Here is a 23,940-nt window from a genome sequence, read left to right as displayed (position 1 = left end):
AGCGGCAAGTTTAGGCTTATCCAACACTTGTCTCACCCCCCGGGCAGCTCTGTTAATGACTCCATCCCCGAGGACTTGTGCCGCGTGCGGTATCAGTCTTTCGAACAGGCGCTAGATATAGTGCGCGGCCACGGACACGGGGCTTTGTTGGCCAAGGTGGACATCGAGTCCGCCTTTCGCCTTCTCCCACTTCACCCGGAATTGTTCCGGTTCATGGGCTTTCGCCTTCCCACGGGTTTTTACGTGGACAGGTGCTTGCCGATGGGCTGCTCGATTTCTTGCGCCTATTTCGAGCGCTTTAGCAGTTTCTTGCATTGGTGCGTAGTGTCGGGTTCAGGCGAAACTGGTGTGGCCCACTACTTAGATGACTTCTTGTGCGTGGGCCCTGCTGGTTCCCAGCGTTGCAAGCTCCTGCTGACATACCTGCAGGAGCTTTTCCAGGATTTTGGGGTCCCCATTGCGGCGGACAAGACAGAAGGCCCAGTACCGTGCCTGTCCTTCTTGGGGATAGAAATCGACACGTGGCGGCCTGTTGCCGCCTCCCCCATGACAAGCTGTCTCGGCTACGGGGAGCCGTTAGCCTAGCATTGGCCACGGGTAAACTACAGTTGCGCCAGCTCCAGTCGCTCCTTGGGCTCCTGCATTTCGCATGCAGGGTCATACCCATGGGTAGAGTTTTTTGCAGGAAGTTAGAGAGATCCATGTCAGGCGTCTGACACCCCCTCCATTATGTACGTCTTTCCGCAGAGATTAAGAGGGACTTACGCACTTGGCTTTCCTTCCTGGAACAGTTCAACGGAGTCCTTATTTGGCCTGCGAGCCCCCGCACCAATGCACAGTTGCAATTGTATACTGATGCAGCGGGCGGGGTGGGATTCGGAGCCTTCCTTCACGGCTCATGGTGCGCCGCGCCATGGCCCGTGGAATGGGTGTCGGAAGGGCTCACAAAAAACCTATTGCTGCTGGAGTTGTTCCCCATTGTAGTGGCGCTGGAATTATGGGCGGACAGGCTTCGCGACTCGAGCATCATATTCTGGTGCGACAACTTGGGAGTTGTGCACTCGATTAACAGGCAGGGTTCAGCTTCCATGCCTGTAGTCCGCCTGCTTGCGCGCCTGGTGCTGAGATGCCTGCTGTTCAACATACAGTTTGTAGCACAACATGTTCCCGGAGTAGAGAACTCTGTGGCAGACGCATTGTCCAGGGCCGACTGGGATAAGTTCCGGGCCCTGGCTCCTGATGCATCCATTGTTGGTGAACGCTGTCCCTCTTATATTAGGCAGATGATCAGGCCGGAATGGAGGGGCTAGCCATGCGGGCTATCGCACCACGGACGCTCCATTGCTATCAGGCGGGATGGCAGGAGTGGGAGCAGTTCAGACTGTCTGCCCCGCAAGCAGGTAAGACACCTGACCATGGCGGCCTTTGTTTGGAGTTCATACTCTGCTGGTCGCTCTGTCGCCTCCGTGCGCAGGATTTTGGCAGGGGTGTCCTTTTTCTCCTCGCTGCAGGGTAGGGCGGTCCCGTCCCGGTCATTTTTGGTGTCCAGGGCGTTGCGGGGTTGGCGGCGGGCTACGCCCGCTCTCCCGGACTGCAGGCGCCCTATTGATATGTCGTTACTTCCAGCACTGCTGGACGCCCTGGGGGACATTTGCTGGCCTTATTATGAGGTCCTTTTGTTCCGCACGGCGTACGTGATGGCATATCACGGGGCCTTCAGGATTGGGGAGCTGGTGGCCCCGTCAAAACGGACGCCCTCACCGCTATGTCACCTGCGACGTTCTAAGACGGACCAGGCTGGGAGGGGGCGGTGGCTGTCCTTGCTCCCATGCACGGTGGAAAGGGCGTGCCCTGTGACGTTGGTCTCGGCCTTCGCCCAGGTGCGCCCGGACCTTCCCGGCGCATGGCTGATGCATGAGGATGGGTCACCGCTCACCAAATACCAATTTTGTCACGTCTTGGGGCGGGCGCTGGAGGCCATGGGCCTCGATCCTAAGGAATTTGGGTCTCATTCCTTTAAGATTGGGGCTGCTACCTCGGCGGCTGCGGAGGGCCGCTCCGACGCAGAGATTCAATCTTTGGGTCGATGGCGCTCGGCAGCTTTCCGAAGGTACATTCGGCCAGCCTTATCTGTCACTTTTCACCATGGTCGACTGGACGCATAAGCGCTCGCCAACTTCCAGTGGGGGCCTTGAGGTGTTTTTTCACATCCGTCTGGGGGCACAATTCGGCTATAATTACAATCTGGCATGGCGTACTTGTTAGTTTACTCCAGACGGTGTGTTTTGTGCCTCAAGAGCTGGTCGGCCACGTTTTTTCCATTCCTCTCTCCTAACAAGTGTGGTGCGTGTGTGGTATGCCAGTTTGTCGACAGCCTTCTAACCTCTCTATATATATTTCAGGTCGACAGGACGTTAAGTCCGTATGTATGATGGGACATTCCTTTGTCTTTTGGGCTTCTAGGGCGGCCATCGCCTCGGATGTATGTGTGTTCCGTCAGGCTGGGGAGGTTAGGTGGCTGGGTGAGAGAGGCATGTTATGGAAAGGACTGCAGGCTGGTCTGATTCGAGCCCTGTGAAATTCTGGGGTCCCGAGAGTCATTATATTCCACCTGGGTGGCAATGACTTAGGGCGGGTAACCGCTCTTGAGCTACGCTCTGTGATTGTGCGGGACCTCTATTTTATTTCGCTGTATTTGCCAACATGTAAGTTGGTGTGGTCCTCCATTATATCGAGGATTGTGTGGAGAAATGCGGTGTCCTGCCCCCGCCTGGAGCGTTCACGGAAGACGGTGAACGCTGCAGTTGAGAAGTACCTGCTGACCAATGGCGGGGGTGTTATTCGCCATGACGCCATCAGCTTTCAGCGGAGTGCGCTGTATAGAAGCGATGGTGTTCATCTGAGCCCGGAGGGCGTGGCTCTGTTTTTGGGCGATGTTTTTAGTTGGTTAGATACACAGTGCTGAGCGTTTTCCTACTTGGTGGCGGTGCAGCGGCTTAGGGCCTAGCTTTGGCGGTAAAGAACGGTCATCCTTGTAAGATCTTGAGGTGTGTGTGTAGATAGTGGGGTGTCGCTCTCCCCTGACATCTATGGTCATCGGCCATGCTTCCGCCTGGGGGGTGGTCACCACTAGCACGAGTGGATGACCGGGGAGAGTGATCACCAGCGATGGTGTGTATGGTAAACATCTTTAACCCCCACTTTCCTATAGTGACCGTTCTTTGGTGCCGCCACCATTATATATATAGTTTAGTTTAATTGTCAAATAAATTTGACATTCATTTTGAAACGCCAGCACTTGTGTCTGTGTCTTTTTTATTAGATAAGTTTAGTTATTAAGGTTTAGGTTAAGATTATGGTGAGTTGAAAGGTGTAGACCTGGGGGATACCTGATGGGGAGTTTAATCTAGATTTGGGTGAGGTGTGTTCAAACTGAAATCTATATTGTAGTGTAAGAATAAAGCAGCCAGTATTTACCCTGCACTTAAACAAAATAACTCTCCCAAATATAACTCTGTTACATTTGCCCCACCTGGAGTGCAACATGAAAATTTGAGAAAGATTTTTCTTTTGGGATCCAAGCTGAATCAGGCAAATAGACAACAGGTTTTTGTAGTAAGTGCACTGAAAAACCCATTTCACCTGAATCAGCAGAGGAAATGTAAACCTTGATCCCAGGGGCAGATCCAGGATAAAATGACAGGGGGGCACCATGATAAAAGAGGGTTTAGGTGGGGGAGGGGCAGTGTTAGTGGTGCCAGTGTACATGCTAAGCGAGCGGCAGAGAGAGGGTGGGAATGGGATTAAAAATAGGCCCTGGCATTTAAAGTACGCAGGCCCACCATGGCGACAAAAGTGAAGGATGGGGGCGTGGCCACTCAACAGGGGGCGTGTCCTTGAGTGTAGTGTACAACACCATATAAAACTTCTACACATTATGCAACAAAAGACTAGACCCCATTATACTTGCCCCTTACACATGATGCCAAATGGAATGAGCCAAAATTCACATAATGCCACATGGATTGAGCCAAAATTCAAATAATGCCACATGGATTGTGTCAAAATTCACATAATGCCAAATGGATTGAGCCAAAATTCACATAATGCCACACGGATTGAGCCAAAATTCACATAATGCCAAATGGATTGAGCAAAAATTCACATAATGTCAAATGGATTGAGCCAAAATTCACATAATGCCACACGGAATGAGCCAAAATTCACATAATGCCACACGGATTGAGCCAAAATTCACATAATGCCACACGGATTGAGCCAAAATTCACATAATGCCACACGGATTGAGTCAAAATTCACATAATGCCACATGCATTGAGCCAAAATTCACATAATGCCACATGGATTGAGACAAAATTCACATAATGCCACACGGATTGAGACAAAATTCACATAATGCCACACGGATTGAGACAAAATTCACATAATGCTACATGGATTGAGCCAAAATTCACATAATGCCACACAGATTGAGCCAGAATTCACATAATTACACACAGATTAAGCCAAAATTCACAATACGCTTCATAAACAGGGACATTGTGCGCCAAAGGCGCGCATTAAGCATTTACACCATAATGTCCATTATACATTAAGTTACACGCCATTATGTCCATTATGTATTATGCCAAACACCATAATGCCTATTAAAAATGATGCTATATAAGTGCTGCTTATCTACATGCTCATTGCCAAGGGTTCCATGCTCATTGCCAGAGGTTCCATGCTCGTTGCCATGTGGGATTACATGCTCATTGCCAAAGGGGAATACATGCTCGCGGTAAATGGGGGACAGCCGCCGCCAGGACAGTGGCAGAGCCTGGCTGTATTCAGAGCACTGCAGGTCCTGGCTATTTGAAATAATACCCCTTTCACACCAGAAAATGCATTCCTAGGTTGGCCCCTTTTACACCAGCCCAGTCCCTGCATTTTCTGGTGTGAGGGGGAGAGAAAACCACCCCTCCCCCCCTTTAACCAGTTCTCTAATTTAACCGGCTATATCTTTGGAACCAACTGACTCATTTACATGAGACAAGTATCATATTGAAGAACATTTGAGTGGACTTTGAATGATTTTGATCCAGTGAAACTGGAACGTTTGGTTCCAGAGTAATCTGCCCTCAAAGAACATGAACTGCCATGAAATTACATTTCAACAATAAAAAAATCGGTTTACACGCAATATCTCTGGAATCGATGGACTGATATGGACCAGCATGGTATCATATTGAAGGCCCAGCGATTTGGAATGGAATGAGATCATCCACAAGCTTCTGTGATGCCAGGGGAGGAACTGGCAGCCGTTGGAACCGGGTGGGGGTCAGAATTGACGGGTCCCATATTATCCTATGGGAAAAAAACGTTACAGCTTTGCCAGGCGATATCTCTGGTTCCCGGGGGGCTATAGACACTGGGCTGGGCTCGTTGGAAAGCCCTGGTCCTCAGCTAAGTTACAAATTAAATGACAGGGGGGCACATGCCCGGGTGCCCCCCCCTGAATCTGCCACTGCTTGATCCAATAAGGCGATTATCTTAAAGTGGCAGAATCAAGGTTGCCTACTTTTAAAGTCTCCTCTGTCAGCAGCACTCCGCGGGGGGGGGGGGATGTAGACGTCATCAAGCCCCCCCCCCCCCCCCAGTACAGTGCAAAATCCCTTAATTGGCCGGTCTTCGGGGTGGGGGTTAAATGACGTGAGCCAGTGGCGTAAGTTCGTCCCAGGTGCCAGGAGGCAAGATGAATGTTGGCACCCCCTAAATAAATAAGTATATAGACAGGGACAGGGATAGCGACAGTAGGGACAGAGAGTGACAGCGGGGACATAGTTATTGACTGCAGGGACAGAGAGACATGGAGAGTGACAGCAGGGTCCCAGTGATGTTCCTATACAATAAAAATCACAAACAAGTACAGATGGAGCTGCAGTCATCTTTTGTGGCTCTTGACAAATGCCTTGGGGCACCACAGTGTGAATGAGGCGCACGTGCATGTGAGACACTTGCCCCATTCACAGCGATAAACGCACCTAGTCTGTTCGCCTCAGAAGGTGTTGGGGGGGGGGATCGGTCATTAGATAAGAGCAATGATTAGTATTTTGCCACAATGTATAGTTAACCCCATATTTAGAGGGGAGTCAGAGTCGAGGACATTAAACTATTAGCTACATATATATTCAACTAAAACCTACTTGATGTATGGTAGGGATTCAGCGGCGAAAGGGAGGAGAGGCCCAGTGGAGATCCAGCAGCAGGGGGAGAGCCGACAGCTGCCAGGGACCCAGCGGTAGCGGGGGAGAACTGGGCGCACCACATGTGGACGCCCGGCGGGGATCCAGCAGCAGGGGGAGAGCCGACAGCTGCCAGGGACCCGGCGGTAGTGGGGGAGAACCGGGCGCACCACATGTGGACGCCCGGTGGGGATCCAGCAGCAGGGGGGACAGCCGATAGCTGGTAGAGACCGGCGGTAGCAGGACAGAGCCGGGCGCACCACATGTGGATGCCCAGCGAGGATTCGGCAGCCGACTTCCAGCTCCTAGTCTCTGTTAGCTGGCTCTCACTTGCTCAGGTCGCTGGCGGATGTCAGGTGACTTCCGCAGAGCAGTGAGCAGCCAGCCTGGTGAGGGGTGGGAGGACGAAGCGCCGCATCCGCGGCTGCTGTACAATAAGGATACTAGGGCCCCATGGCTGCTGCTATACAATAAGGGAATAACCCCAGGAGGCAATGGAGCCAGTGCCCCCTTTAAGGCTGGCGCCCGGCGGCAGATGACTCCATTGCCTCCGGGAGTTCCGCCACTGACGTGAGTTTCCCCCCCGAATCCCCGCACTGTGAGTGGAGTTTTACGCTTACTTATCTGTTCGCATGCATCCACACAGAGGAAAAATCATTAGATGGTTACACACCATTGAATTATTTTTTTAGACTTTTCCTATAGATGCTTTCCGCAGTATATCATGTGACGTCATCCACCCACCCCCCAAGCAAGCAGGGCCACGCCTGCGTTTTTGCTGGGGTCTGCCCAGCATTTCCATGGATGCGCTCACTGTTTTTGGGCACGCCCACGAAACGCCTCCTGCCTGTCACTCATTTTGCGGACGCACCAGCAAGTGAAAAACTGGAAAAGGCGTTCACTCTGGGGGTTTGCACATGTGCATGAGCGACTATGCGCATGCGCTCACCCCACCATCGGAGGCTGGGGACGAATTCGGACCTGTACAAACATTTTCTAGTGGATGCTGCACGGAACCACAAAATTAGAATGTACATTGAAATGTGCATGAATGACAATTAAGGTACTACGAGCAAACTTGATGCTGTATTTTCCATGACCAATCCTTGCAAATTTTTTATCCAGTGGCGGTTTTTACCTATTGGGCTGCAGGGTTGCAGCCCCCCCAGGTAAAATCCGCCACTGTAGTGAAGCCAGATGCAGTTTGTGAGACTGCACTGGCTTCACTGTGACTAGCAATGACTTCCTATTGGAAGTACGACCTGCCAGTCACCAAGGTAATCCCATTAGGGGGGTGTTCCCTCCCTCTGGGACGCCTTTCTATGGGATGCCGAGCAGGAGCCCATAAAATCTGCATGCACAGTACCTACGTTGTTACTGTGCACGCACCGGTCCCTGTACCTGTTATCTGTGTTATACAGGCTCTGGGATCATGATATCCCTTCTATGGGCTGTTGCCAAAGGAGCCCATAGAAGCTGGCTGCATGTGCAGTACAGAGTCCCGGCGCCTGCCATCATAGCCGGAAATGCTGCACCTCTGACGAGGACCACGAGAAGAGCCAGCGGCAGGGGGGTGCCTGCATCGCGGCCAGCGGCGGCCCCCTTCCTGCCATAAAGTACAAGCCATCAATGCTTTTATCCGACCTGCCAACAACAAGAGCCCGCACATTACATTGTACAGCAGGCACTCTATACTGTGCACTCCACTAATTAACCCCCGCTTCTCACTCTGTTTATTAGCTCTGAACAGAAAATGTAATTAGCGTAATTACTATAAAACACCCCTTTAATTTACAGTCATTAAAAAAAACAATGGAAGCGAGTGTGATTAGTGGGGGAAAAAAAGATTAAAAAAAAACAAGATGGGAAAAGAAACAGAATTGTGGGGGCTGGTTTACAGATTGGAAAGTTAGAAGAGGTACGGTAAAAATATAATACGCAATACGAAAGAGGTTACAGAGGCCGAAGTCTCTGCGGCCAGCACAGAAATAATATATGACTCATTTTAAGGATACTTATTTCATTTCAGCAATACACTATATTGTGTTTACAGCAGAGAGCAATTTAATTGAAAGCAATGGGATTATTTATTATAATTACCCAAACTACCTTCTAGCATTGAACCTTTAATAAACATTGTCCATCAAGGGTAATACATGATAAGATTTTCTTTCATGTAATACATTAAAAAGTACTTATTCTAATGAGAGATTCTCCAGTGAATACAGGAAAGGACTAAAAATATTGTTTCAGAATCCAAGTTCATACAAATGTTTTTTTTTCGACATAGTAGCATCTGTTCTTATCAGTAGCTCCTTTAAATAAGTCAAATTAACATTACTTTTTGGACTATTTTGTTCCTTATCATATTAATTCTGGCCGTAAACTCTTGTGGGCTTAATTAGTAGATTGCAGGATGCAGATTCTGGTGGGATTTGGCAAGGTTGCCCATAATTTTAAAGTGCCAATGATTTTAAAAGGCAAAAGAAACCTGGTTTTGATTTTTAAATGATTGACATTTAAAAACAGGCAGACTTGCCGGAATCTCCCCAGAGACTGCATCTCCCTGGTTATCTCATTAAAGACCATTATTTTTAAAGACATTACGGGCGAGATGCAGCAAAGAGTAAAAAGCAGCGGCACCTCTGAAAATGCCCTTTTTTGGATGTTTGGCCAAGCTTCGCATATGCACCAAGCCCAGAATGCTATAGGTTGTGGGACTTGTATGCAGTGGGCAATGCCATCTTCAGATTGGCATTGCACCAATGAAGCCTATTGTCTTCTATTGCGCTTTTGTCTTGTGAAGGATCCAATAAGTGTACAGCACTCTCCTTCCAGTAGCGCACCCAGAAACCCCTCCAGGAATCTAAGGGTCCTAGTCAGAAAGCTTAGGGTCCCCTCTTTCCATGGATACAAGAATTGTAAAAATCGGCCCTGGGGAACCGGAGATATCTGACTTCAAAGGAGTGGTCCCCATCCAAGCCTGTTAATTGCTATTCCCAGTCAGATATTTCAGGTTCTGACTTAAGGCCCCCTAATACGGCCTACACACATGCCGATATTAAGGCATTTTCTAAGCGATTTTGCATAGTTTGGCAAAGTCGCTTAGCAAATGCCCTCACATCGGTGTATGTGTGGGGGCTGTATCGGCAGCCGTGCGCGTCCCCGTGCGTCTTTATCGCTGGCCGAGATTGATGGACAGTGTCCATCAATCTCGGCATCGGCAGTGTTCTCCCACCGGAAAACACTGGCGCTGTCTGCTCGCTTAGCACACAGAGCTGACAGCTCGCTCTGTGTGTGGGCTGTCAGCTCTGTGTGCTATGCGATAGCGGCGCAGCACAGCCCGACCTAGCATAGCTAGGTAGCCCTGCACACATCGGCATGTGTGTAGGGCCCATTACACTTGTTCAACTTATTGTCTCAACAAATTGAACCTGATTAACTCGAGATTTATCCTATGTGCAGGAGGTTCAATCTCTTCCAATCTCTTGGTTATACCCAATGGCACAGGATTGTGGATTGTGTCCTACACATCAGGCACATAAGATTTTGTCAGACGGCACATCAGATCTTGTCAGATAAATTGACTCAAATTGGATCAAATCTCACAAAATCTCACAAGTGTAAGGGGACCTTTAGAGTTTTTTTGAGGGTATATTCCAAAAGCTGGGACTCTCCCCCTTTGAGGGACACTAGTAGCTTGTTTCTACTGTACCCAGAACCAGAGATATCAGCCTTCCAGCAGCTGGTTACTGCTCCAGCTCCACACCCCTGGTATGTAGTTTTATTTTCTCGTTGGCGGATTGCTCTGCCTCCTGAACTCTGATCCCCTAGTCCACAGTACCATTTGGTTGGTAGGATTCTAGTTCCAGGAACGGGAGACATCTGCAGTCAAGCAAGCTGTCCTCCCACCAGAAAATTCTGAATAATAAGCTCACTCCACTATACACCCCTCCTCTGCATATTAAACATTCTCTACCACCCTGGAAGTTATGCATCAGGGCCCCTTCATTCAGCCCAATGCCCCCTTCTCCCACCCCATCTCCCACCATCTGTGCATGGGGTAATTGCAGGCACCCCCCTGCCGCTGGCTCTTCTCGTGGTCCTCGTCAGAGGTGCAGCATTTCCGGCTATGATGGCAGGCGCCGGGACTCTGTACTGCATGGGGTAATTAGTGGAAATTATTGATCCAGGCCGTACATGCTGAGCGGTTGATATAATACCCCCTACCACCTGCGGGACATCAAAGCTTCCGCTCATAGCACCTACTACCCCCACCGCTGGAGGATTGGTAGGGGCCCCAATACATTGCTATGCCCAGGGGTCTACACTGCTGTTACTGTAAATATATATATTATTATTATTATTTATATACATTTGGTCTATCTATAATACTTTAACTGACTCTGCATATACTGGGTCACCTAAGTTCCATCTTCGTGCTTTGCTCCGCCCCTCTCTGGAAACCCCCTTCTGAAAATCCTGCGTTTGCCCCTGCCTTCCCATGCTTTACCGTTTCCAATTCTAGTCTGCGTGGATTGTAAAGCATGAAAATGTCAGATGAAAGGAAACAATAGTGAAAAACTCATGTCAACCTTTTCACATGTTGACCATTGACACATGTCATGTAATAAAGTGCACGTCAATAAATGTAAAATATTTAACTCCTTAATCCTCATTCATTCATTATCCTAATCAACCATGTGACCTTGCTAAAATGAATGACCAGTTGTTTGATTTGTTTTCTATGTTTTCATTAAAAGCTCAGATACACGGGAAACAGCGCAGTATCCCAAAGCTTTTCTGCAGAATAATGTACCATTAGCATTAGCTAAAACACTGATGGGGAAAATCATTGGGCTGAAAAATGCTCAGTGCATACACACTGAGCGACTTTCATCTGTTTTAGCGATTTTCCCAAGGGTGGACAGCTTTCCATAGCAGGAAAGCCGTCCACTCCACCTGGAAGATGAGCAGCTGGGCCAGCGATGATGCGGTAGCTTGTATCAGCACTCACCGCTTATAACTGGCTCATATACACTGGGCAGCTTTCATCTGTTTGAATGATTTTCCCTGGGGTAGAGGGCTTTCCATAGCCAGACACTATGGAAAGCAGTCCACTCCGTCGATCACCTGCTGGTAATACCAGTGTGCCAGTGTGCATCGGCACTCACCGCTCACCGCTGGCTCGTACACACTGGGCGGCTTTCGAGCTGAAAGCCGCTCAAACAGTGGCGTAACTATATAATTTGCGCCCCCCCGCCAAACTTTTTCGGCGCCCCCCCCTCCCCTCCCCAAACCCATACCAGTCTCCGCTGCGCTGCTGCCCGGCCGCATCTGTGGTCACTGTCCCGTCACTCGCTCCCGGCGCCGGCTCCTGCTGATAATGAAAAGAGACTCTTAGAAAATGGCTGCCAAAACTGTCTGCAATACGGGGGCAGCCATTTTCTAAGTGTCACTTATCATTATCAGCAGGAGCCGGCGCCGGGAGCGAGTGACGGGACAGTGACCGAAGATGCGGCCGGGCAGCAGTGCAGCGGGTAACTATAGCACCGCAGCCCCCCCGGCGCCCATAGTTACTCTGCGCCTCCCCGCCATGGCGGGGGCTGCGGTGGCCTAGTTACGCCAGTGCGCTCAAATGAGTTAACTGAGCAGCTGTTAGCTCAAAGTCGCCCAGTCGGCCTATACCAATAAACTTCAAAGTTTATTGGTATAGGCCCAGTTACTTATATTATTATTCTTGATGAGCTGTGTCAAAGCTCATTTTGTAAGCATTAAAGTCTTTATTACGCACTTAAAATCAACGCACTGGTATATAATGGATTATTTAACACTATTTACCATGTTTCACATTACAATGTTCTCACCTGTGTGAGCATATGGAGATGCAGGCTTACTGCATGAAGTTCACACAATGGAGTGAATAGTTTATTTTACAGTTTATTATATACATATATTCTTTTGCAATTATTTTTGTCCATTTCTTAGCTGACCATAGTCACCTAACCTTTGTTATAAGCATTTTAAGACACCACACCCTTGCCACCCCGCTTGTCATTGATTCCCCAACCATATAACCCACCTGATGGCAGTTCTGTACCCAGCTAGAAGCCTCATCATGATTGGCGCTATGTTCATAATGTCAGCATTTAACGTGCCAATCAATGACAACAGAAGGTCAGAATTCCATTTTCTTTTTTTTTTATATGTTTCGGGTTAAGTATAGCGTTAGAATTAGAAATAGGCTAAAATATACTAATAACTGTAAGTTGACATTCTGGTGTTTATATCTTAAATGTCAACATTATGAACATATAGACATTTTAAAAATGTCAAGATTTGTGAATTTTGACATATATCTTATCATTTAAATGTCCACGTAGACTTTCAGAACCAATTGACTTTCCAGTGTAGGCAATTATTCAGTTATGTGTTCTCACTGCGAGTGAGAACTACACGGCTTTTACCCAGGGACGGACCTCCTTCTCACTGCAAGGCAAATTCCTGGGTGAAGAAGTTCTACCCGGTAATTTGCCTTTTAACATGGGTTTTTATGCAGTGAGAACCGGTCAACCCGTGTCTGTATACCCGGATCTCAAACACGGGTAAAAAGAAGGGTTTTACCCGTGTATGAGATCCGGGTATGCGACCCGTTCACACTGCAAAAAAACCTGTGTTAAAAGGCAAATATCCGGATCAACATGCTAGACCCGGGAATTTGCCTGCAGTGAGAACGGGGTATAAGTGACCATGTACTTTTCAACTACTATGCAATATAAGATTTACAGTACTTGCAAATGTTTGGAGACAGGACTTCTTGAAGCATGGTGTTACAGTAATATTATTTATATTTAGGGTTAATGTTCAGTAAATGAAATAGGATCTGGTGAAGATTTATATTGTTAGTGTAGAGGCACAGAGTCAACGGGATGCATTGGCGTTCAACAGGGACCAACATAAGGAAGTCTAGGTGTTTCTGTAGGGAGCCCACAAAGAGTGTTCCTCAGATGTGAGGCTTGGTTTAGCAACCAGGTAGGAAAGAGAAATATAGTAAAGTATCTGCATCAGGAAGAGTAGTGACAAGCCAAGGTCTGATACACTGTAAAGAACTACAGGGTACCAAAACTGCAGATGGTAGAGTATTATGACAAACAGTTGAGGGGAGACTTCAAAAGAACTGATGTGTGACCTAGTACCAATGCAATGTTTAAAAACTGTGCCGATGCAGTGACTAGATCATGGGACATACTGTATGTAAAAGGGTCTGGGTTTGCAGCAGGTGAGGAATGCCAACCGACCTCAAACGTTTTTTAAAAGCAGCAATCATTTACAAGATCTAAAATTGTCCCACATCCCATACCTTCAGCAAACGTGGACCCTATCACATATGCTCTTATGTATTTAAAAGTAAATGAACATACTGTATGGTTAAGTACAGGGCCGGTGTAAGGCTTCTCAGCACCCTAGGCAAAACTTCAACCTACTCCCCCCCCCCCCATTTTTTTAAATCATGTGGTCATCCAATCCCGTGACCTCCTCCCCCCTGGGAAGGTGGCCAAGTCCCTTGCTTTTCCTGGAGGTCCTCTGCGCCCTCCGCTTTGCCACCCACGACAGAGTACAAGGAGGAGGGGGCAACAATGGAGGAAGTATGACTTAAGGGAAAGTATGGAGGTGAGGTCTTATAAGTTCCACAGCCACCACCTGCATTAAGGACAACAAGGATACTCATAGACATCCTTGATTTTTTGATTTGCAGACTTGGTGGCGCCCCCCCAGATCCCGGCGCCCTAGGCAGCTGCCTAAAGCTGCCTAGTGGTAGAGCCGGCCCTGGTTAAGTATTGACCTGGAGGAGAGATGAAACAGCCACGATTATGCTACAGGATTTTGCATTACAGAATGTTAATAACAGGGGTGGATTGGCCATAGGCCTTACATTGAAGAGACCCGGTAGGCTGACTCACCAGTCAGCTAGTGACTTTTTTTTTAAAGATGTTGCCCCACCCAGAGTTCTAGTCCCACCCCCTCCTTTCTCCCACACAAGCCACCTTTGCAGGTTCATAAAGAAGTTTGCCTGATGCTGCAAAGGCTTATCTAAGGCAGGCAACCAACTATATCCATTGTGACATCTGTTAAGGGACAGGAGTGGGTGGTTTCTTGGGGTGTAAAAATTTCTATGGTGTTTCTGGGCACCACTGGGGGAAGGGGGAGGATATTTGTGATATTCAAGGGATTATAGTAATGAATTGTTTGTCTCCTAGATTTTGTGGTCTTTGGTCAGTGTCAGTGGGGGGAGGAGGAGTATAATTTGAAGGTTTGTGACTGCCAATCATATTAAACCAACAGTTTCCACACAGGTGCAGTGATGTATTAATCCCGCCTATTTTGGTGTTGGTTCTGCCTATATTTGATTTGGTCAATGTGAGGCCACTTCTAATTTTTCCAGGGCCGCCTTTAGTTCCCAATCCGCCTCTGATAAATATATTGGCGTTTATGCAGCCATTATGAGTTCTGATCTGGAGGAGATGAGTGTAAATAATGATTGATTTTGTACAAGAAATGGTCTGTCTCCAGTATTTGATCACCCGTAGCACTGCCCCACATATAACACATCTACATACATACATACATACAAACAAAGCAAATGTATGTGCTAAGCAACTATATATTTGGGACCCTCTGATTTGGGACCCTCTGCTCGACCCATGACCTTGCTGAGGTCTTTTCCACCATCCCCTGTAGTTTTCTGTATTTTTTACAGAAAAAAAAGATATATTGTCCAGGAAACAAATAAAATTTCCTTCTTTGACAAATACATCACAGTTCACGTACAGTCACTTTTATCAAATGATGTAACCCAGAGACAATGTGGTCTATTAATCAATGTTTTCAAAAAGGAAAAATAACCACAGCAGATAGGATCTGGAGTTTAATAACCATTTATCAATATCAATAGGATTCTTTTCTAATAAATGCAGTGCTACAATGATATGCTCTAACATTGCTGGTATTAGCCGTACTCTTGCAGCCGGAAGACTGTGATCCATGGTCCCATGACAGAAGGCCGCCAGTTAAGTGTCTTACTGTACCTTTGTTTATAACCTTCAGGCTGGCGTTCTGCTGTATGGAGGCTTTGATAAATGAGTGTTTCTGTGGTAAATTAGTTACTTCAGATATCCTTACTTGTTAATTTTTCATTATTTCCACAGAAAATCTCTCTAAAAACAGTTTTCCTGTGTTCTTTTATTTCGTATTGTTCTTCTTTACGTCTTTAAGTGAAAACATGCAATATATACTGTATCTGTATCGTCTGATGTTTAATTTTTTTTCACTTGGAAGCATAGGCTCTTATTCTGGTTTACTCGCAAAGGCAAATTCCTTCTCAAATGTACAAAACCATGTGCACTGCAGGGGAGGCAGATGTAACATGTGCAGAGAGAGTTCGATTTGGGTGAGTTATTTTGTTTCTGTGCAGGGAAAATACTGACTGCTTTATTTTTACACTGCAATATAGATCTCACTTTGAAGTTAAACCCCACCCAAATCTAACTCTCTCTGCACAAGTTACATCTGCCACACCTGCACTGCACATGGTTTTGTCCATTTGAGAAGGAATTTGCCTTTGCAAATGAACCAGAATTACCTCCATAAACCCTATGTTCATTACACTATTTCTTCTCAACTCCATGTTACCAACTTGGTGGAAAAAAGTGTTATGATAAATGACACTGGATGCCGATGTTGTTATTGGGACAGTCGACATCGTATCGGGGTGCAGACTACATCCATACAGTACAGTATGTCCTTAAAGCAAACAAAATATTAAGTTAAACCTTTTTAATTTTAGGCTTTAGTTATGCATACTGTATAGCCATTTGTGCAAAGTATGATTTAAGCTTTTCCGCCCCTTGGGAGCCTATAAAACTCAGACTTCATTAACTCCAATTTGCTCACCACAGGCTAATTAAGCGCTGATGGTACAGAAAAAAGAATAACTGAAGTTGAAACAGAAAAAAAGAGAATGGCAAAAGTCATATAGTCACGTGATCTTGTTTTCTTTCCAATTTTTACACATTGTTACAAGCCTGAGTATTATAAACAAGGATGACTGGCGGCCAGAATACTGAAACTGACATCCCAATGGAGGTAATACTGACAGGGGTCAGCTAAGTACACTTACCCTCCCTCCCTGGAGCGTAACCAGATATTTGCAGGCCCCATAGCAAAAGTTTTTAAGGGCCCCTTTGTACTACATGAAAAAAGTATTTAACAAATATAATGGAGAGGGAAGCTGGCCGCTCACAGTTCTGGACCCCATAGCAACTGCACCCCCTGCACCTATGGTAGTTGTGCCCTTGCTTCCTCCTCTAACTCTCCCTTCCTGTAGCTTGACCTTAACCTCCCCCTCCTCCACATTCTAATCCTGGGGTAGCCAACCCTAGTCCTCGAGAGCTACCAACAGTGCATGTTTTGCAGGTCTGCTCACAGAATCACAAGTGAGCTAATTAGCTCCATCTGTGTATCTTTTAAAATGTGTCATTGATTAATGAGTGCAGCTGTGCAGCAGCTAGGTTGTCTGGAAAATGTGAACTGTTGGTAGCTCTCGAGGGCTAGGGTTGGCTACCACTGTTCTAATCCTAACGCTCCCCACTTGTGCCTAACCCTAACCCCACTACCTAAACCTATTCCCCACCATCATCCTAACCATAACTCCACCTTCTAAGTGCCTTTCCCTAACCCACCCTCCCTGCAATCTAACCCTAACCTTCCCCACCCTGCACTCTAACCCTAACCTCTCCTCCTCGCAGCCTAACCGCCCAGTCTAACCCAAAGTATCCCCTACTGTCTAAACCTAACCCACCCCCTCCACAAGCTGAAATGAGCGCTCCCCAGTTGCTCACCCTTCGGCATACCGGCAGGCGGAATATCGACTCCAGCATCCTCATTGTTGTTGGGATACTAGCACCGCTCTCCTGGCGAGATGCTGACATCAGCATTATGAACCGCCGGGATAATGAATGCTTTCTGTATAACAATATTTTGTGTGTTGGTGCATTTTATATAAATGTGTTTACATTTATCCTAAATCCAGCTTTTATACATTGTTTGTTTTGGGCCTCTACTACCTCACTTATTTTTTTAATTTAACAGAAATCATAAAAATTCTACAAATTATAAAAAAAAATTACAAAAAAAAAAGAAATTTTCATATAATAAAAGAACCAATTAAGAAAAATCAATTAAAACAAATTAACCTGAGAATGGACAGAAAAATATATCGTAATGTTCAACTATGACTTCTCAAATAGCCCAGGGGATCTTACTGCTGGGGTAACTTTTAATTTACAGGGCAAAACAAAACTATTACAAGTAGAATGTCCCAAATTTTTAAACCATAGGACAATTTGCCTATTAAGAAAGTCCACCTTTAATGTTCCTTAAATGTGGCAGTAATATATTACTTTTTTCAGTAACAAAATTTGTTCCTCTTATTTTGTAATTTGAAAAAGAAAAACTGGTAAAATGGAAAGCTAAAAATATAAGAAAAGTAGAAAAAGAGGCGAAATAGGCATGAATCCAAGTCTACAGACTTAACAACTGGTCATGAGAGCTTTAAAGTGCTGCCCCCAATCCACCTGTTGCAAATTACTGAACCACATGGAACATGCTCCGAGCGTGAATTCGCTACACAGGTGTAAAAAAGTCTTCATCTGTTATTATGCTCTGTAAGCGGGATTTGCTTCAAAGAATTCTGACACTAAAAGAGTGCTTTCATATTGCAGGTGACTACTATTCAGCTGCACAGCGCCCTTCTACGTCTTTCACTAGACGATTTAGAGTGGGGCTCGTAGAGTTGAAAAGCTTGTTTGCATTAACTCTTTGAGTGCCAACATTGCTGTTAGAGATCCTCAAAATATTCACAAAAAATTCCAGCGCCGCTCCCAGCGGCTGTTCTTCTAGTATAAATAAATACGAATACATCCAAGTCAGTTAATTGAAGCTTATTTAAGCATGACACCCGAAAAAAGAACAGTCGCTGTGAGCAACGCTGGCATTTTTTTGCGGATATTTTGAAGATCTCTCACAGCAACGTTGGCACTCAAAGGGTTAATGAAATATAAAGAAATATATAAATAAACAACTTTGTTGCATTCCGGTTAGATTTACTTACAGTATCTTAGTATCTTAGTGGCGTTAATGTCCAATATTCCTAGTGAGCGGCACAAAAACATTTATATTTGGCTATTTTGCTTAAAGAGTTGGATGAATATAATTAATATTGTGGATAGCAGTCTTAGGAAATGTTATTTACAAAGGAATATATATATATATATATATATATATATATATATATATATATATATATATATATAGACACGGATTCCATAATCCAATTCTTCCAAAAATGATACCCGACGCGTTTCGTCATAAATGACTTAATCAGGGGTTATGTTCTCTAAATAATGGAAAATATGGACATATCACCATACCACATTAGGAGTATATAGAAATAAGATATATATATATATATATATATATATATATATATATATATAGATATATAAATATATCTATATATATATATATATAAATATTTATTTAGGTACTTATATGTTAGTTGGGCACCCACTATAGTTAGTACGCTCATACCCCCACTATCCATGTCGGCCTATATATATATATATATATATATATATATATATAGATTTTTTTAAACTTCAGAAACAATGCATTTTCTTATTTGCAAAAATACTTTTCTGGTTCAAAGAACGAACGGTGTGAGATCTGAGTTTTGTTAATTTGTAAGATTTCAATCTGTAAAATCATTATGATGACTCATCCATTAAAAATGCCAGCGCCGCTCCCAGCGACTGTTCTTATTTTGGGAGCAATATTTAACTAAACTTCAATGAATTAACTCGGCTGTTTTGTATTTTTTTGTACTACAAGAACAGTCGCTGTGAGCGATGCTGGCATTTTCAGCGGTTATTTAAGGCTCGATCAAGCAACGTTGGCACTCAAAGGGTTAATATACTGTAAAATAGGGACAGAAGGTATGTTTGCACCATCAATATAGAAGGAGGATTAAAAAGCTTCCACGTAATGCAGCAGGAATAGTAAAAGGTTGTAGAATATCCGTGATCTCAGGCCACAGGTAATGTCTGAAGACGAGAGCTCTTTCAAAGTTTGAGCCTCCTTTCTGATGTATGAAAATGGTGATTTGATCTCTTGAGTCAAACAAAAACTAAATGAAAAACTTTGAGTTGAACAATATGACCATATATCAAACTTTACCTCATATCAGTGGTTCCCAAGCTTTGTTACACCATGGCGCCCTAGAGTATCGGTATTTACGGCACCCCTAGGCAGATTGACAGAGTTATACTTTTGTTTGTCCACATTTTTTGACACGAGCACCGGCTTTGGATATCACAATGGTCATAAATAATTTGATTTGCTACTTAACTACCCGTCTGCGGCACCGCGACAGATGTCTTGTGGCACCCAGTTCGGGAAAACAGCCCCAGATTATAGCTACAGAAAGTAAATAGAAATACAGTATGGGTTGGATTTTATGGACAGAATAAATCTTAGAGGGGTTTATTAACTAAAATGGGAGTTCTATTTCAGATATGATGTTGCTATGGGCAACCAATCAGAATTTACTTCTTATTTACTTAACACCTTCTTGAAGATAATAGATATGGGGGGACTTCAATCTCCCGCCGCTATTCCCGACGAGGGAAAATAGCGGCAGGGTCCTATTCAATGCTGTCTTCACTGACGGGCGTCTTCCCTGTCGGGAACGTTCTGCCGAGAACGGCTGGGAATTGGAGAGCTGGCCTGTCGATTCAGCGTCCAGCTGCCCAAGAACAGGACAGGGTCACGTCTCTCGGGTCAACCCAACAGTCGTGACCCTGCATTGAATAGCCCCCATAATCTGATTGGTTGCCCACTCAAAGGTTTTACTTTTTTCTGGATTTGGGCTTGAAATGTTTGTATAATTAACTGGTGGAATTTGGCCTTAAATGTCCCTAATCCTATGCCAACTGCAACACAGGGCAGAATGATTTGATCATTGTCATGTCATCCCAACTGTGTCTAAAGACTATAAATGTCACAAAATAAAAATTTACAACTGCAATGTACAGTGCGAATGTCATTCAGCAAAATGTAGATGGCAAACAATGGAATTCAAAGATTTTATTGCTGGAATTCCGCACCAACGGCCTTTTCTGGCACGATATTGTTTGGCCTGAAATCTATGTGCAGTGTTGCTTCGCTGTACACGACTTGTACTGTACATCTGGCTCGGAGCTGAACATGGGTTTGCTTTCTCACATCCTAAAAATGTAACTTTTATGTAAAATGTAAATTCCGTTATGTGTTATTATTTATGGATAAGAGCTACATGAATTAACACCAGTATTTCATCATGGTTAATCTTATGGGGACTACACATATTGCGAGTGTGCTGGGCGATGTGAGCCTTGCTAGATTGCTCCGCACACAGCGCTGCTCAGCGCACACACACACAGCAATGTGTGCTGAGCGAGCTGTCAGCACCAGTGTTCTCCAATGAGAGAACACTGCTGATGATGAGATTTATGGTCCCTGCTCATTCTTTATTCTACCGATGATAATGCTACCACTGCTATCGCTGGCTCCAACACACACACAGCGATGTAGGGTCATTATGATGTCTATGTTTGTCAATGGTAGATTAAATATGGTAGTTTCTTACCTTCAGAACAATCCTGCCCACTGTACCCCTCCTCGCACTCACAGACACCATCCTGGCACTGCCCTCGCCCACTGCAGGCATTCACACACCACATACGCCCGCAGTCCTCTCCGGCATAACCATCTTGGCATACGCAGGTCCCATTGGCACAACGTCCTTTTCCCAAGCAGTCACCTGGACAGCGGAGTTCTGTGCAGCCGATACCAGTGTATGGATCTTGACATACGCATTGCCCATCTTGACATTGCCCGTGGGGGCTGCACTCTTCTGGGCACAACAGATCTGTGCACCACTCGCCGGTGTAATCTGGCTCGCACACACAGATGCCCTCTATACAGGTACCTCTCCCGGAGCAGCCCAGCGGACACAAGGGTTCCGAACAGTTTTCTCCTCCCCAGCCCTGGCTGCATACACATGAGTCCATACTGAAGTTACCATGTCCGCTGCAGGGAGGTGCGAATTCTGTGAGACCTGTGGAGAAGACAAAGGGATTAATGCTCTTTATTGTATAACTCAATAAACTTACAAAAATAAACGCTTTATTGCTTCAACATCTGACTGTGTAATTCTAATATATTTAGCAAATTGGATCTTTTAGTATGACCTTTATTCAAATAGATGCATCTGGCACCATATTCTTCCCATGAGAACCTCAGATGTCACTCAGACATGACCGCAGGGCAAATTTGTTCTCAAAATAAGCAAAACTACGCCAGGTGGGGCAGATGTAACATGTGCAGATAGAGTTCAATTTGGGTAACGTGTGTTGAAACTGAAATCTCAATTGCAGTGTAGAAATAAAGCAGCCGGTATTTACTCTGCACAGAAACAAAATAACTCACCCAAATCTAACTCTGTCTGCACATGTTACATCTGCCCCACCTGCACTGCAGCATACAGTTCTGCCCATTTTGAGAACAAATTTGCACTGAGATTAGGTCTTAATTATACCCTCTGTACTGCTGGGTAGCCTGCTTCTTTCAGCCTGTATCCAGCTACTTGCCACCACTCACCTCCCCGCATTGTCGGTGCAAGGGCCCCTTTTATTTAACATATTTGATAACAATATTGGGGTGGGTATACTCAGCAAAGTTTCCATCTTTGCTGATTACACAAAACTGAGCAGAGTAATTAGAACAATCGATGATGTCTCCACGCTTCAGAGCGATCTTAATAAACTAGAAGAGTGGGCAAACAAATGGAAAATGAGGTTCAGTGTGGATAAATGTGAGGTTATGCATCTTGGGAGACATATACAGTGTGCTAGTTATAATCTAAGCGGGTTTGCTTTGGGTATATCAAAATGGGTAAAGGATCTAGGTGTACAAATTGACAACAAACTTGGGTGTAGTGCTCAATGTCATGTAGCAACAAATAAGGCCAACAGGATACTAGCGTGTGGTGCTAGGGTATGGAGGATACTACTACGGTACCAGGATACTAGGGCAGTGGTTCCCAAACTGTGTGCCTAGGCACCCTGGGGTGCCCTGAGATACTTGCAGGGGTGCCTTGGTTTGATGGTCCAAGACCAATTCAAATTATTTATATTCAATGTAACAAGCAAAACCAGTGCTTGTGGCCATCAATGTGGACAAATAGAAGAAAATCCTGTTCCTTACCACATAACTGACCAAAAAAAGATGACATACTGTATAAACACAATTTACTTAATTTAATATTTGTTTATGTATTTCGCAATAAGAAACATTTGGCCTAGGGATGCCTTGAAATAATGTTGATGCTCTAGGGTGCCGGGAGTCAAAAAAAGTTTGGGAACCACTGTACTAGGGTATTGAGCCTAAGGAATCAAATGTAATTACACCTCTTCAGAAAGCATTGGTTAGACCGAATCTAGAATACGGAGTACAATTCTGGGCCCCACAGTATAAAAAGGACATCATATGATAGAACTGGAAAAAGTCCAAAAAAGAGCAACAAAGTTAAAAAATAAAAAATGGTTGGAGAATTTAAGCTAAAATAGATTGAACAAATTGGGATTGTTTACGCTAGAAAATAGAAATTTCAATGGAGACATGATATATCAGGGGCCAGTATACTGTCAGGCAACTTTTTTGCTTTGAGGAAGAACTCTAGTACACATGGACATGAGTTTAGACTAGAGGAAACAAGATTTTTTTTTGCCTTAGAACAGGCATGGCCAAACTGTAGCACTCCAGCTGTTGTGAAACCACACATCCCAGCATGCCTTGCCCTAGTTTTAGCATTCCCTAATAGCAAAACTGTAGCACGGCATGATGGGACTTGTAGTTTCACAACAGCTGGAGGGACACAGGGGGTTATTTTGGTTCACTGTTTCTGACAAATTCCTTCTTAGATTGACAAATTCCTTCTTAGATGCAGGTGGGGCAGATGTAACATGTGCAGAGAGAATTAGATTTGGGTGGGGTTTTACTTTAAAGTGAGATCTATATTGCAGTGTAAAAATAAAGCAGCCAGTATTTACCCTGCACAGAAACAAAATAATGGGCCCCATACATCAGCAATCACAATTAATGGATTTCCAGATCCAGGAATTTTTTGGCCAGATAAATGGATTCTACAATCTATTTGACTTGCCCACACATTACAGATTTATTCCAGTGATCGGCAGATTTTTCCATCTAAATATTGCATCTTCATATCTGGAAATTGCCCAATCGATTGTCATTTCAGCTGTTCATAATGTAAATAGATGAAGAAGACGAATTGGGAATGCCCACACATATAAAAAAGTTCCGCAGATAATACCAGATTGTTAAACATGTTTAAAAATCTGATTAAGCAATCGATTGTCGATCCCTATTAATTTTTGATTGGGATTGCCAAAAGGGGGAGCCCACACATCTAAAATTAATTGTGGCAATCATCTCCATATCTGAGGATTGTCACAATTAATTGCTGATGTATGGAGCCCATAACTCACCCAAATCTAATTTTCACTTCACATTTTAC

General features: G+C 45.0%; 1 protein-coding gene across 2 annotated transcripts in view; it reads right to left on the bottom strand.

The window, feature by feature from the left end:
* TNR (tenascin R) overlaps window positions 1–23,940 on the bottom strand; it is a 413,177-nt gene that overhangs the window by 188,024 nt on the left and 201,213 nt on the right. Inside the window, exon 3 of one of the 2 annotated variants that reach the window (XM_083157271.1) lies at window positions 20,989–21,459. In XM_083157271.1, coding sequence (XP_083013397.1) covers window positions 20,989–21,459 — 471 coding nt within the window. The remainder of the gene's footprint in view (window positions 1–20,988; window positions 21,460–23,940) is intronic. The other variant, XM_083157272.1, reaches the window with a different exon arrangement.

This window comes from Crinia signifera, chromosome 8 (assembly GCF_055691185.1).
Source record: "Crinia signifera chromosome 8, ASM5569118v1, whole genome shotgun sequence".
Taxonomy (NCBI): Eukaryota; Metazoa; Chordata; class Amphibia; order Anura; family Myobatrachidae; genus Crinia; species Crinia signifera.
The sequence above is the reverse complement of the archived record's forward strand: the minus strand, read 5'-3'. Positions and strand labels throughout refer to the sequence as shown.